This window comes from Seriola aureovittata, chromosome 18, assembly GCF_021018895.1.
Source record: "Seriola aureovittata isolate HTS-2021-v1 ecotype China chromosome 18, ASM2101889v1, whole genome shotgun sequence".
Taxonomy (NCBI): Eukaryota; Metazoa; Chordata; class Actinopteri; order Carangiformes; family Carangidae; genus Seriola; species Seriola aureovittata.
Window position 1 is genome coordinate 22,094,731 of NC_079381.1, and position 19,640 is coordinate 22,114,370.

Here is a 19,640-nt window from a genome sequence, read left to right on the forward strand (position 1 = left end):
TGATAAAAACAGGTCCTGATCTTATTTATTGGTTGTATTTATGAAAGAACTAGCTCTGTACTGCAAATCACTGAATTATATGGAAAAGAAAGCAGCACAAAAAACTGCCCTTAGCTATGTTATTTATTTTCTGTTTGTATTTTTCTTGCCCTATCACTTTGTACTGATTGTACCTCTATCATACATTGATCTAACAAAAAAATGAAAATTAGAAAAGTGAATTCAATTTTCAAATGTTCATTATCATATGGAAGATTTAACTGATTAACTTTATAGATTTTTTAACACATTTTTTAACCCAAATGTCTGCACATGCTACTGATGTTGTTGTTTAATTATTTCAGTTCATGGAATAAATGTAACACTATATTGACATTTGAAGAGAGGCTCTTATTTATTTGAACTGTCTGTTTTCTGCAGGTGTTTTATTTTTTTAATTTATTTTATTTATTTTCATATTAAAACTCAACAAACTGTGTTTTCCTCTTGTAGCACCCAGCTGCAGTAATCGGTTTATTTACGAGGTGCAGCAACAGAGGAAGAGGACGAAGAAGAAGAAACTGTAATCGTCACTTCCGACGAAGACCTAGCGGGGGTCACGTGATGTTACATTAGCTCGGTGACTCTGCTATGTTTGTCGTTTGCATTAACGTTTTAAAAATGCCGCATTTTTCGCTTTTGTCGGTTCACCTTCGTCGGAGGGTGCCCCGCGGCTGCCCCAAGACCCGTTTACATCGACGCCGGGAGCAGAATTTGATTGAGAAAACGGCCGCTGTGGGGCCGCGCGTCACGTGACCAGCATGCGGCGGAGCGTTTGATAAAAAGATGGCGTGAGCGCGGCGGAGCGGAGAGGACAACAACCCGCCGATCGACAGACCGTCCAACCGACCGCCAGGTAACCTCACATCTGCGGGGGAACCGTTCATGTAACACCAACTGAACACCTCCGTCGTTAAAAACAAAAAACTTGCCGTCGTGTTTTTGACACCTGACGGATATTTTTGCTCGTTATTTTCGGTTTGATGCGACAACGGCAGCGTTGTTAACGCTTTCGGTTGCTAACGCTAGCTAGCGTCTGCGATGACACTGCGTGAGAGCGACAACAACCGTGTTAGCCGACCGAGCCGCTCACAACTGCTGTGAGACAGACTGGGGGAGGACACAGTGAGCCATACGGTGATGTTTTTGTTACTGGAGATTTGTCCTGTAGCTTCGTTTATTGGTAATTCGGTTTCCTGCTGCAGCAGCGTAACTTGGCTAACCAAAAAACTTGTGTGTCTAAATGTTAACGAAAATGCTCGTTGACGCCCAACGGTGTTAGAGATAAAGTTAGAAACATCAGGTAATAAATGCATAATGTCACCACCTGTGAGGTAGCTACAGTGGGGTTTAAAAGAAGTGGGTTGACATTTGTGACATTTACAACGCCTGTTTGATCTTTGGGAAATCCGTAGCTGCACATTGCTTGGGATTAAGTTCCCTGTTGTTAGTTTGTACACATTTGACTCCACTGCCTCGTCTCGTAACAGTGATGAATGTGAAAGTGTCTTTGAGCTAACTGCACTGCTAAGCTGTGTCACCCTGGGCTAAACCAGGCCAGTTATAAGCTGGCATGCCACTGTCAGTCAGTGGTTAGCTGCTGCAAATGAGCCATAACTGAATCAGCGGGTTGAATGTTTGCTACCGTGACACACTGCAGAGTTAGATCCTGTTTGTTTGTTTATAATTATTAACTGGTGAAGTTAGCGATGAGTCCGGGGGTGAGGTGGGGGGGGGGGGGGGCTACCATAGAGTCAGAGGGATCAGGAAGTTGAAAGCAGGGCATTGCAAACACGTGTCTTGTTTTGGGACACTTCGGATCAAGAGACGGACCAGATCTGGTGTGTAAACGCTTCAGTTATAAATGGATATCTCCCATTCTTCTATCGTTAGTCTTACATTGGACTAAACTGAGGTTCTCCGGGTCGGTGGTTTCCTTTTTAAAGTTTCATTTTCATTTTCCGGCGTGCGGTCTTTGAGTAGATGCGGTGAAGCGAAAATTTACAATAGAGGCGTATTATTTCTCTTACATTAGACTGAAGTAACTTTGCCTATGTGTTAAATGTGAACAACAAATGTTTGGTCGTCTTATTTTGAATGTAAAAAATATGTAACAGGTTTATTTTTCTTTAGAAACTTGAATCTGAATTTCCCTTTGCTTGTTTAATCCACACGTGTGCTATACATGTGGGTCGGTCAGTATTTCTAATGTCAAGGGCTGCAACTAACAATTATATGTGACAAAGAAATGGCATCAAATCCTCACATTCACGAAAACAGGAACTGCAAACTTGTGGGCGTTGTTGCTTAAAGTTGACTATAATGACTTATAACAATTATTCGGTTATTAAAATAGTTGCTGATTTATTTTCTGTTGATCAGCTAATTATTCCAGATCTACTAATACATATCTTCTGATATTTTTTGGGGGGCCATGCAGTTATTTGTACAGTTTTTGGTTACATTACTGTTTTGACTTTTACTTTGTAAGCATGCACAGTAGCATGTTTTAGCATCTGTCCTCTGTAAATAACATGTAAACTCAGGACTGCAATGAACATTTTTTGTTTTGTTTTCATTACTGATCAATCTGCTCATTATTGTCTTGATTGTTAATTTCATCTATAAAACACAAAAAACCTGAAAAATTCACATTTTAGAGCCCAAGGTGACTTTCTAAAAACAAGAGAGGCTGTGAATTCTCAAATTTGAGAACCTGAAAGCATTAAAATGTTTAACATTTTTATTTGACAAAGCTGCTGAAACAATTAATCAGTTATTAAAATAGTTACAATAGATTTAATTTCAGTTGATTAATTGCCTTTTTATATCAGCACTATTTAAATTATTTGGAAATGATCATTTACATGCTTGTGGTTGTGAGAGAATTCTGGTTCATCCAGTTGCTCAAGCAGAGATTAGTCTCTCAGACAGTTTAGTGTGTAGTATAACAAAGTACAAACATCCTTTGTTCTGTGTTGCAATGTTTTATGGCTGCAACTGCCATTGATTTCATTGTCGATTAATTTGCTGAACATTTTGTTGATTAATTGATTGAATTTTTGTTCTATACACTGTCAGAAAATGGGGAAAATTGCAGATCACGTTTTCCTAATATGGTTTTCAAATTGCTTGTTTTGAGAGAGATTGTTTTCTGTCATACAAAACAAACTATAACACTGGAAAACTTACCGAATTTGTTGCTGATGTATTTTCTTTTATCAGCTATTATTGTTCGATTACATTTTTGTTTATGAATAAATGTTGTCAGCACATGATAGATGTTAACAAAGTTCTATTCGTTTTTCTTGCAGATGGATCCTGGACAGGATTTACTTCTCGCTGCCCTAAGTGAGAGTGGCATTTGCCCAAATGATATTGGCCTATTTGATGTTGATTCTCAGGATGTTGCACAGCCCTCTACAACCCAGCAAGTAAGATGATCCTTAGTTTTAGTTATGATGGACCAGAAGCAGTATTTTTATAACTTAATATTCCGATTTCTGGTTCTCTTTCAGTCTATCTCCATCAATGCCCTGGATGTTGGCGTGGGGGCAGAGACAGTGGAAGTTGTTCGAACTGAGCCTCCAGCTCCAGTCCCTATAGTTACTTTCAGGGTGAGATTACAGAACATGATGTTCCCTTGATTAATTATTGAAGACACAATGCTTTGCTGTTGCTGATGTATTGTGGTATGTATTAAAATCAAACTTAACTCTCTGTCTGATGTCTCCAACAGCACAAACCTCAGCCATCAACCACCACATTTGTCTTAAATCAGCTGAATCAGTTGCCGTCGCTAGGAGCTGTCGCAACCAAACAATCAGTTACAAACCCCATCAAACACACCATAACGGTCACCAAGGTGGTCCATGTTGCTAATTCAGCCCTGCGAGGTTCATCCACCCCCTCCTCCACAACTGTTCCTCCTTCAGCTTCCACAGTCGTGCCTTCGAACAGAGAACAGGTCAGTTGGTGGAGCACATGTTTTCAGTGTTCAATAGCGGAAAGAAAATGGAGGACATCAGAGTGAAAGGCATTCCTCCTGGTTATGATCGTACATTTTATTTTCTTAGCAGATTCAGTTGAAAGATCTTCTTAGGACCGGCCATGTGAAGAGCACTGGCCTAAAGGGCAACAGTCTAATGGAGCTGATGAAGCTAAAGCCTCCACCTGACATTGCTCCACCAGTAGCAACAGCTACAGGTCCAAGTAAGTTATTTAAAAGTGCAATTAGACCGTAGTGGTGATGTATGATTTTAATCATCACCATTTGGAGAGGCCTATAAAATGTTAAAGGAAGTTAAAAGAACCTGAGAGTTCACTTGAGGTCCAGAGATCCAAAATAATGAGCTAAAAGCTACAGAGTGGGTTATTAATTCTTAGTGGGTTCAGACCTCCTGGCGTCTCTTTAGAGTCACTTGATGATATCAATAGTGCTCAATGCAGGTTTAAGTCCCAGCACAGGGCGGTTAGCCATGTTCAGTCAGAACCAAACAATTTCCCTGTTTACCCCTCAGCAAAGAGGATGCACTTAAACCAACCTGCATGCAGACATAAATATTAACATTTCAATAAGGTTACAGGAAAGACTATCATCTTAAGTTATCAGAAGCTGTGTACGGAGAAAAAACTATTTACAAAGAGGTTCTTTAAAAACCTTTTGATCAAAGTCGTGTTTCCAGAAGTAATTTAACAGAAGGTTCATCGGACAGGTCATTAGAAATGAATAGATAGATAAAGTGTACCAAATGAGAATACAAATTACTTGTGTGTGTTCTATGTTAGATGCCTGTACACCCTCTTGTCCATGTTCTATTTAAACATGGAAACTTTGAATTTCAAAGCCATCTAAAAGCTGGTGATCTATGCAAAGTTCAGTTAATAAATACAAAATGAAGGCAAATTGAGGTGATTGAATTAACCTGATGTGTGGCAGTTCCCTCAAAACTGCAATATTTTCAAATTTAGCACATCTGTACTTGAGTGGCATTCACTGTATCAGTAACACCTGTTGTCTCTGTTGTCGTTTCAGGTGAAATTAACAATGGGATCAAGAAGGAAGTAATGGGTAAAGATGCTGCCAGGATCTGGATTAGTGATGACATTAAAATGCAAAACTTTTCACATCCTCTGGTGAGTGTTTTAAAAGCATGCATTCTGCTAAATGCATCAGTATATTAAAGGAACGGTACTGTTTATCGTTAGGTCTAAGAAATGCTTAAAAGCAAGTGAATATTGTGAGAATTTATTGTCTCTTTATGTCAATCTCTGTGTGTAGAAACCCCCAGGGATGAAAGAAGAGGATGAGCCTGAGGAGGAAGAGGAAGATGAGTTGGGTCATGCAGAGACTTATGCAGAGTACATGCCAATGAAATGTGAGTATAACTGTTGAGTTAGACTGCTCTGATTCCTAATCTCTTGAAGCCACGTCTCCATGTGATGACAAACATGGAGGAATTGTAATCAGTTTGATAATGAGCTTTGCCGAGCCATAGCCAGTATTGTTTGGTTATGAGTCTGAAGCACACATGCCATGGTAACACTGTGTATATTTAACAGTGAGGTGTAGCCATTCTACAAACTTAATTTGCAGTATTCAGCCAGCCACTGTGTAATCAGGCCTGAAAATGGGCTGGATTGAGTGATAACAGCTCTCCCTTGGCGGATGACGCTCAATCAGATCAAACAGAATGATTCCTTGTTACTGTTTCTGTGTCGAGCCACTGACCAGTCACTTTGTCAATGTAGTAAAGATTGGCCTGCGGCATCCTGATCCCGTGGTGGAGACCAGTTCCCTGTCCAGCGTCAACCCTCCAGATGTGTGGTACCGACTGTCCATCCCGGAGGAAACCATTGATCGGGGCAGCCTGTCTGCTCTGCAGCTGGAAGCCATCACGTACGCAGCTCAGGTAAGCAGCGTTCATTTTGTGAAGAAAAAACTATCTCAAAAAGTTTTGATTCACAACAAAAACCAGAATAAAGCAAAATATCTGCAGAAACACAGACGTGCACCTGGTTGGTAAAACATATCCACGGCTGCCCAAATCTTTCTCTTATTCAGATGTTAATTAATGTATTTGTTGCACTGTACGTAGCTGTACAAAACTTGAAATTTGTCTAAAAGTCGCTTTTTTTAAATTGCTTTTAATATTAAAATTTTATTTCCTGCACTACTCTGTTCTTTTTTTTTTTTTAGTTTTGTTCTTACTTAATTAGTTTGTCATGTCAAGCACCTTGAAAAGCCTCCCATAAATAATGTATCATTTAAAAATTAAAAATTTAGATAGGAGCCAAAATCAACACTGCAGGTAAACACTTGGCATTCCTTTTTTCTTTTTTCTTTTTCACTATGATTTTGTGTGACACTCAAAGGAAAAATAGTGCAGTCTTAATTGTTTATTTCTTTCCTGTGATCGCAGCAACACGAGACATTCCTCCCCAGCGGTGACCGAGCTGCCTATTTGATCGGGGATGGAGCTGGTGTGGGGAAAGGCCGAACCATTGCAGGGATCATCTATGAAAATTACCTTTTAGGCCGGAAGAGATCACTTTGGTAAATACCACAAATCTCTTGAATTATATTCAACACTGAGGGACTACAACCTATTGTGTTTCAAGTAAATGTTTTGCCAAGCTAATTACCTAATTTATCTTATGTATTAAATCCTTTTGTTCAGGTTTAGTGTCTCAAATGATCTGAAGTATGATGCTGAACGGGATTTAAGGGATATTGGAGCCAAAAACATTCAGGTTCATTCACTGAACAAGGTAAGATCCTTGGATGATACACCGATGAGAACAGTGAGGAATGTTTCCTGGCTGGTTAAAGTCTGACTCAATTACACTTTTTATATTTCCAGTTCAAATATGGCAAAATCTCCTCAAAACACAACGGCAGTGTGAAGAAAGGTGTGATCTTCGCCACCTACTCCTCCTTGATAGGAGAGAGCCAATCAGGAGGCAAGTACAAGACGAGATTTGAACAGCTTCTCCACTGGTGCGGGGAGGACTTTGATGGAGTTGTATCCTTTTTATAGAAGCTTTTTTGAAGGTGCTGTTACTAAAAATAGATGATGCAGAAATCAATCAAATTATATACAAACGCATTTAAATAAGATGGATTTTATACCGTCTTCTTTTCAGGAAGTCAAATGACTTTCCTTAACCAAATATCTCTAGATTGTCTATGACGAGTGTCACAAAGCCAAAAATGTGTGTCCAATTGGTTCTTCCAAACCTACGAAAACCGGGCTCGCGGTGTTGGAACTGCAGAACAAACTCCCCAAGGCTCGGGTTGTGTATGCAAGTGCTACAGGTGAGTAGATGTGACCAACTGATATTTGCTTCTCGAACTGAATTGGCAGATTAAACCTTGGTGAGGAAGGTGAATCTGTGCAAACACCAGATACTGAAAATTACTGTACTCGTTTCTGTGTAGGTGCCTCTGAACCTCGGAACATGGCCTACATGAACCGGCTGGGCATCTGGGGGCACAAAACACCCTTCAGAGAATTTGGCAACTTTATTCAAGCTGTTGAGCGCAGGTGGGTTTTCTCTTTTTATACATGACAGCAAAAATATTTCCCTCCGAAAATCTTTCAAAACGTTCATAGGTTTTAACAGGTGGTTAGTGGGAAATCTGTTTCTTGTCTCTTATTTTAAAAAAAATGTGTGTTTTTGTACATTTATTCCTCAATTTCAGAGGTGTTGGTGCCATGGAAATAGTAGCTATGGACATGAAACTGAGGGGGATGTACATAGCGAGGCAGTTGAGTTTTACAGGTGTGACTTTCAAGATCGAGGAGGTTCCCCTGACTCAGAAGTACATCTACATGTACAACAAGTCTGTGAGGCTGGTAAGCAAATAGAAATAAGCGTGTAGAAGTTATAACAGCATTTTAACCACATTACTTTCTTTTATATGTGCTTGCAATCAGTAAACTGATTTCATCCTGCTCCCATGCTTCCGTCAGTGGGTGAGTGCACGTGAGAAGTTCCAGCAGGCTGCGAATCTGATGGATGCAGAACAACGCATGAAGAAGTCCATGTGGGGCCAGTTCTGGTCTGCTCACCAGCGATTCTTCAAATATCTCTGCATTGCATCCAAAGTCCGCAGAGTGGTGCAGCTGGCCAGAGAGGATGTCCAGAATGGGAAGGTGAGTCTACGCATGAAATGTTAAAGGATTCACAATCATTCCCGTTGTTAATATTGTGATCCTGATTCATGACTGACTCCGCTAATGCAAACACTTTCTCTTTAAGCTTCATTGACAAATGACAAGTGTGTTACTGCATGACAGACTGTGTACAGGAAGAGAAGCAGGGTCTGTATGTAAATAAACTCAACATGTGAGAGACAGGGGAGAAATATTTTACTCTACAGAGTCTTGGAAACTTGTTATTGATGAGGAAGAGCTAATTTATAACAAACTAACCTAGTGGCTCACTCACTCTGTTGTACTGGTACTGTACTGGAAATCTGTGGGAAGCGGGTGAATAAAAGCCCTGACCACTATTTGACCATAAATGGTCAAATGGTCAGTAATTTTTCAATTTCTCAATACAACGATGATGCTCAGTGGTATCCTCAGTGTATAAATTACTGACGAGCTATTTCCTCCGCAGTGTGTGGTGATTGGTCTTCAGTCCACCGGTGAGGCGAGAACACTGGAGGCCTTGGAGGAAGGAGGAGGAGAACTCAATGACTTCGTGTCGACTGCAAAGTACGGACTGACCACAGATAATTTTTCTCGCACGGTTTAATCAGGGTGAAATGAGTGTCACTGTAATAAAATGTTTTGTTGTTGTTGCAGAGGTGTGCTGCAGTCCCTGATTGAGAAGCACTTCCCAGCTCCAGACAGACAGAAGCTTTACAGCCTGTTAGGCATCGACCTCTCAGCGAAGAAGACGCCCTCTCCCAGTGAAACCGCAGCGAAGCCTGAACAGAAAGGCAAGAAGAGGAAAGGTAATGAAAGTTAAAAGCTAAAACTGAACTGAACCTGTCTTCTATCTATCTGTCAGAAACTCCACAAAACTAAGAAATAATCCCTGCCTTGTCTTCATCTGATCAACTCTCCAGGTTCAGAGGTCAAAAAGCAGCAGAAAAAGAGGCCTCGCAAACACGGTGGTCTGTCGGGTACGAGCTCGGAGGAGAGCCAGTCGGAGGATTCGGACAGAGACTCCGGTAAAGACTGCGACAGTGACGACAGCTTAAAGTCTGTCAGCTCAGCAGACGAAGACGACGATTTCAACCCATTCAGAGACGAGTCCGGCGACGACGAGGAAGACGGTGAGACGGAGGAGGCTTGTGGACGTTGAATGAAAACATTTTATAGCCAGTTCGGTGCTGATGGGGGAAACCTTTATGCCTTCCTTTGTTTAGATCCCTGGCTAATCAGAAAGGAACCAAAGAAAGGGAAAGAAAAGAAGAAGAAAAAGAGAAGGAAGAGCATCGATCCAGACTCCATTCAAAGTGCCTTGTTAGCCTCCGGGCTGGGCTCCACCAGGCCTGCTTTCACTGCCCCCGTTAACCCCCCCAGCGCCCCTGCCACAGGTAAGCACTTCGCAGCGTGGCAAAGACAAATTATGACACTCTGATATAATCTTAGTTAGTGAACGCCTTTGTTTTTATTTGTTCATTAGTCAAGCCGGAGATTCAGGATACCTGTCTGACAAGTCAGGACGCAGTGGAACATGCCCAGAAAATGAAGAAAGATCTGCTGGAAAAACTTGAGCAGCTGGCAGAGGATCTACCTCCCAACACTCTGGACGAGCTCATCGATGAACTGGGTGGACCTGACAATGTCGCTGAGGTGTGAACATCTGTGGCTGGCTTCTGTGTAGCTTTAAGTAATTCTCATGTTGTTGTTGGGTTTTTAAAGCCGGATCGGTATTGTGTTTCACTGACTCAAGTGTTTGTTCTCCTGCGCTCCAGATGACCGGACGTAAAGGTCGTGTGGTCAGTAATGACGACGGCAGCATCACCTATGAGTCTCGCTCTGAGCTGGATGTCCCGGTGGAAATCCTCAACCTCACAGAGAAGCAGAGGTTCATGGATGGAGAGAAGGTAAAGGCAGAGTTACCGGGGAGATAGATTTAACTGAACATGTGAATCATAAGTGATTGGGGGTTTCACACCTGTAGTTTGGGTCATTTGGTCTGGACCAAGGGAAAAATGTGACAAGGAGTGATGAGTTACTTATTTATTGAACAGTTTTGATGATGCCGTCCTACATCATCAGTGCTGCATTGACTCATGGGGAAAGTCACGCTGCTCTTTACTGGACTTGATGTGTTTGTTCATGTTTTCTGGTGCCACCAGGAAAGAAACGATTGTTATTTCTTGAGAATGCAGTTTGATCTCATGATATGAATAATGACAAACAGGATGAAAAAGACGCATCTTGTTCGGTAATACAGTTACTGTGGGGGCACCATGTTTCATTAGGCCTCCACACTGGCGACAGCAGAGGCTGGAACATTATGTTTTTGGGTTGTCCGTCCACCCATCAGTCCCATTCTCATTAACACAATGGCCCAGTAATCCCTTGAGGGAATTTCTTCATATTTGATTTGAACATTCGCTTCAACTCGAGGATGAACTGATTAAGACTTTGTTGGTAAAAGGTCAAAGTTCAAGGTCACTGTGACCTCACAAAACATGTTTTTAGATGTAACGCAATAATTCAAACGCTAATTATGACATAGTTTAACACAAACTCCTAATGAAGTGATGACAGTTTATATCCAAAAGGTCGAAGGTCAACTTCTGTGACATAACAATGTTCTGCAAAAACATTTCAAGCCCTTTTTCAATGCTGTAACTCAGATTGTGACCATATTTCCTGCAAGTTGACTGTTTGGTGGAGGGATACAACCGTGAGGCAGGAATTCTAGTTTTGTTTTTAATGCTGAACTACCGAAATACATTATTCATTTTGCTGTCACGCAGCGAACAAAACACACCTGAGCCTGATTGTAAGTTGAATGACACCCTCCTGTTCAGGCTGTCTTGGCCCAGCTGTTGACTTTGCACCAATTCAAACTTTTACATCAACAAATGAACTGAACCAAAAAAGGCAAATGCACCAGAATTAATTTGAACTGCACCAAAGAGATTAGGTGTCAAAGGAAACATTCACTTTACCGACTGTGCTCAGTCTCTGTCCTGCAGCTGTCTCACTGTTCATACTGAGGGATCTGAAACTAGTGACAGCACTGATGGCATTTTGTAAATAAATGAAGCGGCTGCTAATTCCACTTCCTTATGTGAAAGGTTAATATTGGTTGTCTTTCTTTCCGACCAGAACATAGCCATCATCTCAGAGGCTGCCAGCTCAGGTATATCCCTGCAGGCCGATCGTCGAGTGAAGAACCAGCGGCGGAGAGTCCACATGACACTAGAGCTACCGTGGAGTGCAGACAGAGCTATACAGCAGTTCGGTCAGTAAATATTAAACCTTGGGCTCTTCTGTACTTCTTGCATTTAACAGATACGAAATGACGACGACGTGGTTCAATATGTACCGAACTTTCTGTTCTGTTTGTCTGGGCACAGGGAGAACTCACAGGTCAAACCAGGTCACGGCTCCAGAATATGTCTTCCTCATATCGGAGCTTGCAGGAGAGCAGAGATTCGCATCCATTGTTGCCAAAAGACTTGAAAGCCTGGTAAGGACTCATTGTATTCTTAATTAGAAACCAATCATTCCTCATTTATACTACACATTAACTCCATTTGTTGTCACTCTCTCCAACAGGGGGCTCTCACTCACGGAGACCGAAGAGCAACAGAAACCAGGGATCTCAGCCGGTTTAACTTTGACAACAAAGTAAGTACATCAAGCGTTTGTCTGAGAGAAGCTCTTATATTTGTCTTTACCTGCCAGTGACTCACTCATGTTGATCTGTGCCACAGTACGGCAGGAACGCTCTGGAAATTGTGATGAAGTCGATCGTAAAGCTCGATTCTCCATTAGTGTCTCCGCCCTCTGACTTTAAAGGGGACTTCTTCAAAGGTATGACTCATGCTCTAATAAACAAGGCAGGGAATTTCTCCTTTAATCAGAAATGTACACAGTCCATTTTGTTTGCTGCACAGTTAGTTCACCCTGTAGCTTCCTGTAATTGCTTGACATTTATATCTTTTGTATTATTAAAAAATCAGTGGTTCTCGTCTGCTGCTCTGACTAATAACATCATTTTTCTTCTGCAGAAATTCAAAGTGGATTAATAGGTGTGGGCCTGATAAATGTGGAGGACAGATCTGGCACGCTCTCGCTGGACAAAGGTGATTTTTAAATTAGCAGAAAAAGGGTTGACATTACCGCTGTTCTTGCCGGTAATTTCATTTGCAATGCAGGTGCAGTGATGCTGAAATTTTCAAATAGATCTTATGCATATACTTTTGTTACTGCGCCAGACTACAACAACATCGGGAAGTTCCTGAACCGTATTTTGGGCATGGAGGTGCAGCAGCAGAACGCCTTGTTCCAGTACTTTTCTGACACACTGGCAGCAGTCATACAGGAAGCCAAGAAGAATGGCAGATATGATATGGGCATTCTCGGTAAGATCGTGTTATTATTCCTCATTTTATCATTATACCCATTATACCCACTTTTATATATTTCCTCTGTGAAAATCAGCAATCATCTGTCTGCTCTGAAGGTTGGATTTCAGGGCTGAAGTCGAAAGGTATCAAACGTGTGTAAAACTCTTATCTCCACCTGTCTTTTATTAGATCTGGGCTCCGGTGATGAGAAGGTGAAGAAGGTCGACTGCAGGAAATTCCTAACGCCAGGCTACACCACATCAGGACATGTGGAACTCTTCACCGTAAGTTCACGTTTTATTTATACGCCCTTTAGGATGTGTTGGGATCGCAGCGACTTTACCTGACTTTATATCTGTGCGTGTCTTTTCCCAGGTGAGTGTGGAGAGAGGAATGTCGTGGGAAGAAGCCACACATGCTTGGGCAGATCAGAATGGACCAGATGACGGTTTCTATGTACAGGTATGGCTTACTTAAAAGTTTTTGCTCTGCTAAAACGATTTCCCATGATGCAACTCAGTGGCATCTTTTTATCAAACCCTGCCTGGTACATGCCAATCCAGTTAGTATCCAGTTTGCAATGCAGAGTTTCTGAAATCTCTCGCCAAGAGCTGAAGAAGTCTTTATCCAACTGTTTTCATGTGCTGAGTAGAACTAATTAGGACTGATAAAACTGAGCGCCGCTGTGAGTACAACATGCGTTTCCTTTTCAGATGAGGAACAACAAGAAAACAGCCATACTGGTCAAAGAGGTGAACACCAAGAAGCGGCTGTTCCTGGTGCACAGGCCAAACACCGGCAAACAACTCAAACTGGAGACGTACACAGACATCAAGAAGAAGTTTAAAAAGGTTACACAACATCCCTTTTTTAATTAAAGTCACTGAGAAGAACACTAAATTCTTTATGCGGTGAATCATGACGTTTTTTGTTTTTTTTTTCGTTTGCTCTGTTAGGTCTTGTCAGAAGACGCTAAGCAGCACTGGACTGACCAGTACAAGTCGTCTGCAAGAATCTGCTCTCATGCATATTGGTATGTGCACTTTATGTTAATGGCTGTGTCTGCTGTTGTTCAATGTTTTTCTTCTGTCAATGAATCTCATGAGACCAAAACAAACAAAGAATGTCTGTGTATCCAAAGCCTTATATGTCTTATTGCTCTGAGCTGTAGAGCTACTAAACTAAACTATTAAAAACACATCAGTGAGCCACACTGCTGCTACTGAGTGACATGTTCCTTCATCACCATGAACACTGGCACAACAGTTAACTTCAGTCAGTTCTGGATACTTGCATATCCTCCCTGCAGCTGGAAATACTCACTAAAGTACCAAATGTGTATTGATCCGCAGCTAAAAATAGAACCCAAAAACTAAAATCCCCCAGCCGTTTCAGAAAATTGTCTCTTTGAAAAAAAATGAAACTATATTTGTGATGCATTTGTAAAGATTTTTTTTTTTTTTAGACTTTAGACTCACTGTTACCGTTGATGAGTCAAAACTTAAAAGTCTTTGTTTCCATCTTCTGTGGTTGTTAATCTCAGTCCGTGTGGTTTTTCTGCCCACAGGCGGGGGAACTGTAAGAAGGCGTCGGTGGGTCTGCAGTGTGAAGTCGGTCTCCGGTGCAGGACGTACTACGTTCTGTGCGGCTCGGTGCTCAGCGTGTGGAACGAGCTGGAGGAAGTGCTAACGCCGGTCAGCGGAACCAATGTGAAGGTGCAGATCGTCCGCCTCAGAACAGAAGACGGACAGAGGATAGTTGGTAAGTTGAGGAACTGCTTCTTTTAAAGGAATAGTTTCACATTTTGGGAAATATTTTTGTTTTTTGTTTTTTGCTTTCTTACTGAGAGTTACATGAGAAGATACAACTGAAGCCTCTTCATCCCCTGTGGGACAGTGAGCTCCCTTCATTTCTTAAATTTAATTTCATGGATTATAGCATTAGAGATTATTGTTGTGTACTGCAGGGAAGGCCTGATACTGTGTGTGTGTGTGTGACTAAATAACCATGAATAGTATAATATAATAATAATTCTAGGCCATCATCTGTACTTTTATACTTTGGCTGTTTTGATTGTTAAACCGATAAAACATTGCATGATATAATTGTGTAGTATGAAAAAGGTCTTTGTTAGAAACCCTGGTGTTGAGTCTCTCTGTAGGTTAGCTTCATCTTGGTTATCTCGTCTGTCAGGACCGTTGTTGGTGGTCTAGGTTTTTATTTTGCCCTGAGGAGTCCATCAATTTTTTTCTTTCTTGTGTAAGTCCAAGGTTGTGATCTAGATTGGTCACCCGATGCCACGTCGCCTTTTCAGATATCTATTGTGGAATACCTCAGTCTGTTTCATATCAGCCTCAGTTTCCTGCCCCTATAATTAACCCTGCGTTAGGATGGACCCTCGTGCTGCTGTCAGATTCTGTAGGTGGACCCTTGTTTTCAGGATGTGTTGCTTGTTTCCTGCCTTTGCTGATGCTCCTGACCAAATAACTGAAGAGCGCCACAAGCTCAAAGTGGCTCGCCCATTTATTCCAACTGAAGATCGATGCGGCTCTCATCTGTTAGATATGAAGCTGCGGCCGGTTAGCGTAGCTCAGCATAAAGACTGGAAACTGCTATTTTGGCTCTTGGCTCGTAACATCTCATGTGTGTTTAATCTGCACTAAAACAGAAGTGGGAGAAATGACAAGTTTAGGTTTTATGGGGTGTTCTCAGCCAGAGCAGTGACTTCTTGGAGCCAGCTTCAGTTTTACTGCACAGACATGAGAGTGGTATCAATGTTCTCATCTAACTCTCAGCAAAACAAAAGGGAGGATTTCCCAAAACGAGGAACTTTTTGTTTCCTATCTATTATTGACGTTTACATTGTTGGTTTTACAGCTGTATGTAAGATAATGGTTCATTCTTAACCCTGTATTTCTTCCTCAGGTCTGATCATTCCAGCGAACTGTGTGTCTCCATTAATTAACAAGCTGTCGACGTCGGACCAGTGCCAGCAGCTGGCTGTGCAGGAGCAGCAGAAGCGCCAGCAGCTCCACCCTCAAAGTCTGAGTCACGCACCCAACACATAGTTTGAGGTGGACCGCTTGGCTTCATGGGAGTCGATCCCATCTCCACCCCTTGAGTTCACGTCCCATTCTAAAGGGATCTGGCTCCATCAATGTCTATCTCTGCACTGCAGGCTCCAGGACCGCCGTCCCTCGTTGTGCACCCTCACGCCCCCTTTTTCCCATCGTCGAGGGTCAGGTGTTGCACCGAGCTGTCGTGGTTCTCAGATGTAAAGCAGTGGTTGTACAGAGAGAAGATTTCAGGGTTTTTTCTTTTAATTTTAATCTCCAGAGACTCTTGTTTTCACCTAGAGCGATTTGACAGGTGATGTATTGTCCTCTGACATTCAGAGTGAAAAGATTTGTGATATATTGGTCCAGACAGAGTTTAAACCTAGAGAGCCTGTGGCTGTTATCCACTCCTCACACATGCTTTAGTCTGTTTAGTCCAGATTACCTGGTATGAAGCAAAGACTTTTATTTCTTGGTCCAGACCAAAGGTGGACGAGACAAAGACAACTATGTCTTTCAGAGCCGGAGAACTTCTTAGTCATTAAACAAAAAAAATAGCATTTAATGCTGAACTACAATCCCATAGTAATATATGATGAGCACTGTTAGTCAGTTTTTCCCTCCTCGTTATTGTTCAGCACTAACGGAGAGAGAGAATTGGTTCTTTGTCCTTTGACTATTACTCCAGTTAACTGCAGGAAACCTGATGTGTGCTGTTTTCTGATGCTTTGTAGACGTTTTCACTCACGAGACAAAGACCAAAATGTCATTACTGTCAAAAACCTCTTTCATCACTATCACAGACCAGTTTGCTTTTGCTTTTATCTTTGTTTTGCACATGGATCTCAAAGTGATCAAAGTTCCTTGGTTCCTTTTTTTTTTTTTTTTTAATTCCATTTTCATAATTGTGTTCCTCTTTGTCTATAACCGTCAGGAGTTTGTCAAATGTGCCTTTGTATCAGTAGAAACAGCCGCTGCAGTCAGGCACCTTTACAAAGCACTAACAAGGAAAGATTTGGTTCAGTGTCAGCTGTCCGCTTTCTCTATTTATAGCAGGTGAAAGTAAGAAAATAATGTTGACACAGTTAAACATCAGAGGAATAAGCTAAGCTTGTGTTATCAACAAACCGGCCTTTCTTTCCAGACAATGGATATTTGGTTTATGCAGTCAGAGCTGCACAGTGTTTTCATTACAAATGAAAATGTAAAAAAAAAAAAAAAGTCTCCCTGCTTTTAATAAGCAGCAATCACACACTTAATCAATTGTTTAAATCGCACTATAATGTGGTTATAAGCAGATATAAAGACATTTTGTTCAGTGTTTAACAGTTACAACTTCTCCTATGAAGATGCATTTTATATTACAACTGTGTTTTAATATACTGTCATTCATCTCTTTATACACCAGTATCCACTTATGGGTGTCCACAGGAGTTACCTAGTTGACAAATACATTAACAAACACTTAAATCTGTTTATAGTCAAATTATCGTGTGTGATAAAGCATTTATTAAATGTTTGTTTATTGCTTATAAATGCTAAATATTGGGACGTGATGTTGCTACAGATGTTACTGCTGTTTTATTTCAGCAGTTAAGATTTGAGCTTCTTGATCCCAGTCAATCAAAACACTTTATTTTTGTAGAATGAATAAAAAAAAAAAAAAAAAACCCACCTTTGGTCTTTACCTCGACTTTGCCTCAGTCAACTTATTCCTGGTGTTGGTGTTGGTGATGCCTGGCTGAACTAGCTGTTAATTCAAATGAAAAACAAACACTATAAAGCAGCCAAGGAATTCTGAGAAATGAGAAATGCATGTCCTTGACAAAGACCCATCACTTTCTGATTTTTGAGCAGGTTTCAGAGCAGCCACAGTGATGTGCTCAGATGTTTTCTTTCCGATTTTTTCTTCCCCTTCTTTGCCTTTTTTTTTTTTTTTTAAATGGAAATCCGCTCAGGGGTTAAACTCATACAAAGACCCTCTTTGAAAAACAAAACAAAGAAAATCTTGGGTTTTACAGTGTATCTGAAACGCATGACTACACCTCTACTCAGTGATGTTACTCTGGCTCTGTCTACAGCTGTGTTCACAGCTCCTTATCTTCACAGTACATGTTCCTAAAACACCTCTCTCTAATCCCTCTGCTTTCTTGAGCCCAGGTGTAATTAAATTCAATGATTGCTTCTGTTGAATAGTGTACCTCTTTGCCTCCTCAGTCCTGTATTGCATTATACTCGATCTGCACTGGAAGGGACAGACCAAAGTCTGGATACATGAGCTGTCCTAATAGCTGATAATTAAAGATGTGTTTTCTGCCACAGTGCGCTCGGACACATCTGAACCTGTGGATTAGTTTCTGTTATTAAGTGTGTGTGTTCTCTCCTGGTTTTCATTGATGCATTTAAAGGCAGGTGAAAAAGGAAGGAAAAAGTCTTTGTATCATACCAATGTGGATTTTGTACAATTTGTAAAAGGATCCAAACTGAAATTTCTTCATGCAGCACATCTCAACTGTTGGGGACAGTATATGAGGAAAAGGCCTTGATGAAAAATATCTGTAAGGTCTGCTCTCGAAATTCAAAGTCACATATTTTAACTTCTTGAATGTGCACCATATATAAGCCAACAAACTCATGTTTTTATTTTGTCTTTTGAGATGTCGTGTACATGAGCTGCTGACGTGATGGTAACATTGTTTTTGAGTGACGTTAAAAAGTCACGGCAGATCGGCTCCTCTGACGTTGAAACACTTGAAGGACTTTTCGTTTTCTTTTTCTTTTCTTTTATCATTGCACGAGTTGCACTACTGACAAGAGTTGTACAAAAATTCGACATTACCTGTACATGAATGAGTGCGATGCTCAATAAAGCTTGGTATACTTCTACCTCGTATCACTGTTTATCACAGTTAGAACTTCATCCTGTCACTATCATACAGCTCGGTTCAGAAAAACAAACACCCACTTCACATTACAGGAAGATTTACATGTATTTGACGCCTTTGTGACTTTTATGAATGAGCCCAGTGGCAAATAAAGAAGCTTGGTGTAATCTTAATTAAAGAGTAATTTAAAATAATTTAAACCAGCTGATTTTTATCAGTGCTAAACGTTAGTCATTTAGACTATTTTATTTTGGCTAATATTTCTGTTTTATTTTGAAAAGATGCCTGGCTCTTTTGGATAAATATATATATTTATATCCAAACAATGACCACTGAGAATGTACTATTATTACATTTTATATTATTCACTTATAATTACTGATGCATCAATGTATAGGAGTCATTTTACTGCTGTAGTTGGTCGAGATGGAACTTATTCTAACAACTTATACACTGGTGGGTGGTTTAATCTATTATCTGTTTTATCATATTTTATAAGATGATAACAGTTTCCTCTGAACTGTGAAAGTGTAAAGTACAAATACATTTTCAAAGAGCTAATCACCCCCGAAATCTCCATATTCACTCTCACATTTTATATTCTGCCTGTTTCAGATGCATTGAGTGACGTGCAGTGACGTTTATACCAACACCAAAGTAAGTACAGTTCTTAATCTATAATAATATGTCATGATGTGTGTTTATTTTATTTGCTGCATTGCTTCAGATGACATAAAGTCGTTTGCTCTGTATGAGCTCATAGTTTTAAATCATAATTATCAAATCAAACCTTATTTACTCATAATTAGCATTTATCTGTAATACCATTCAATGTATTTACTTTTGGAAATTACGTACTTACATCTTTCATTTAAGTCAAATTAAAGTGTAAATTTACTTGAGCAAAAGTACAAAAGCATTAGTATAATAATTTCAGAATAATATATACTATATTATTGGATAGTAATTACCGATGTTTAAATGTGTACACCTCATAAAGGTGGGGTTAATTTTAATTAGTTATATACTGCTGAGTAGCCACAATATAATCTTTAATTATTATTTATTATCATTATTTTGTTTAGTATCATGTAAATGTAGGGG

At 40.5% G+C, this 19,640-nt stretch overlaps 1 protein-coding gene across 4 annotated transcripts; it reads left to right on the forward strand.

The window, feature by feature from the left end:
• Positions 1-595: 595 nt before the first annotated feature.
• On the forward strand, positions 596-18,537 carry sbno1 (strawberry notch homolog 1 (Drosophila)). Of its 4 annotated transcripts, none has more exons than XM_056403555.1 (33): positions 596-895; positions 3,354-3,473; positions 3,558-3,656; positions 3,779-4,006; positions 4,116-4,251; positions 5,075-5,175; positions 5,321-5,417; positions 5,791-5,951; positions 6,462-6,595; positions 6,720-6,810; positions 6,903-7,064; positions 7,222-7,357; positions 7,481-7,586; positions 7,745-7,898; positions 8,016-8,198; positions 8,668-8,765; positions 8,856-9,007; positions 9,122-9,331; positions 9,425-9,595; positions 9,685-9,854; positions 9,977-10,108; positions 11,349-11,484; positions 11,600-11,712; positions 11,802-11,873; positions 11,960-12,059; positions 12,257-12,331; positions 12,464-12,610; positions 12,785-12,879; positions 12,971-13,057; positions 13,309-13,446; positions 13,552-13,628; positions 14,163-14,356; positions 15,521-18,537. In XM_056403555.1, exons 2-33 carry the CDS (start codon positions 3,354-3,356, stop codon positions 15,661-15,663), a joined length of 4,218 nt encoding a protein of 1,405 aa, XP_056259530.1. In that variant the 5' UTR covers positions 596-895; the 3' UTR covers positions 15,664-18,537. The 4 variants fall into 4 exon arrangements, with proteins under 4 accessions (XP_056259530.1, XP_056259533.1, XP_056259531.1 ...); XM_056403558.1 differs by having other exon boundaries at positions 4,119-4,251; XM_056403556.1 differs by lacking the exon at positions 596-895 and adding an exon at positions 1,090-1,176.
• Positions 18,538-19,640: the final 1,103 nt, after the last annotated feature.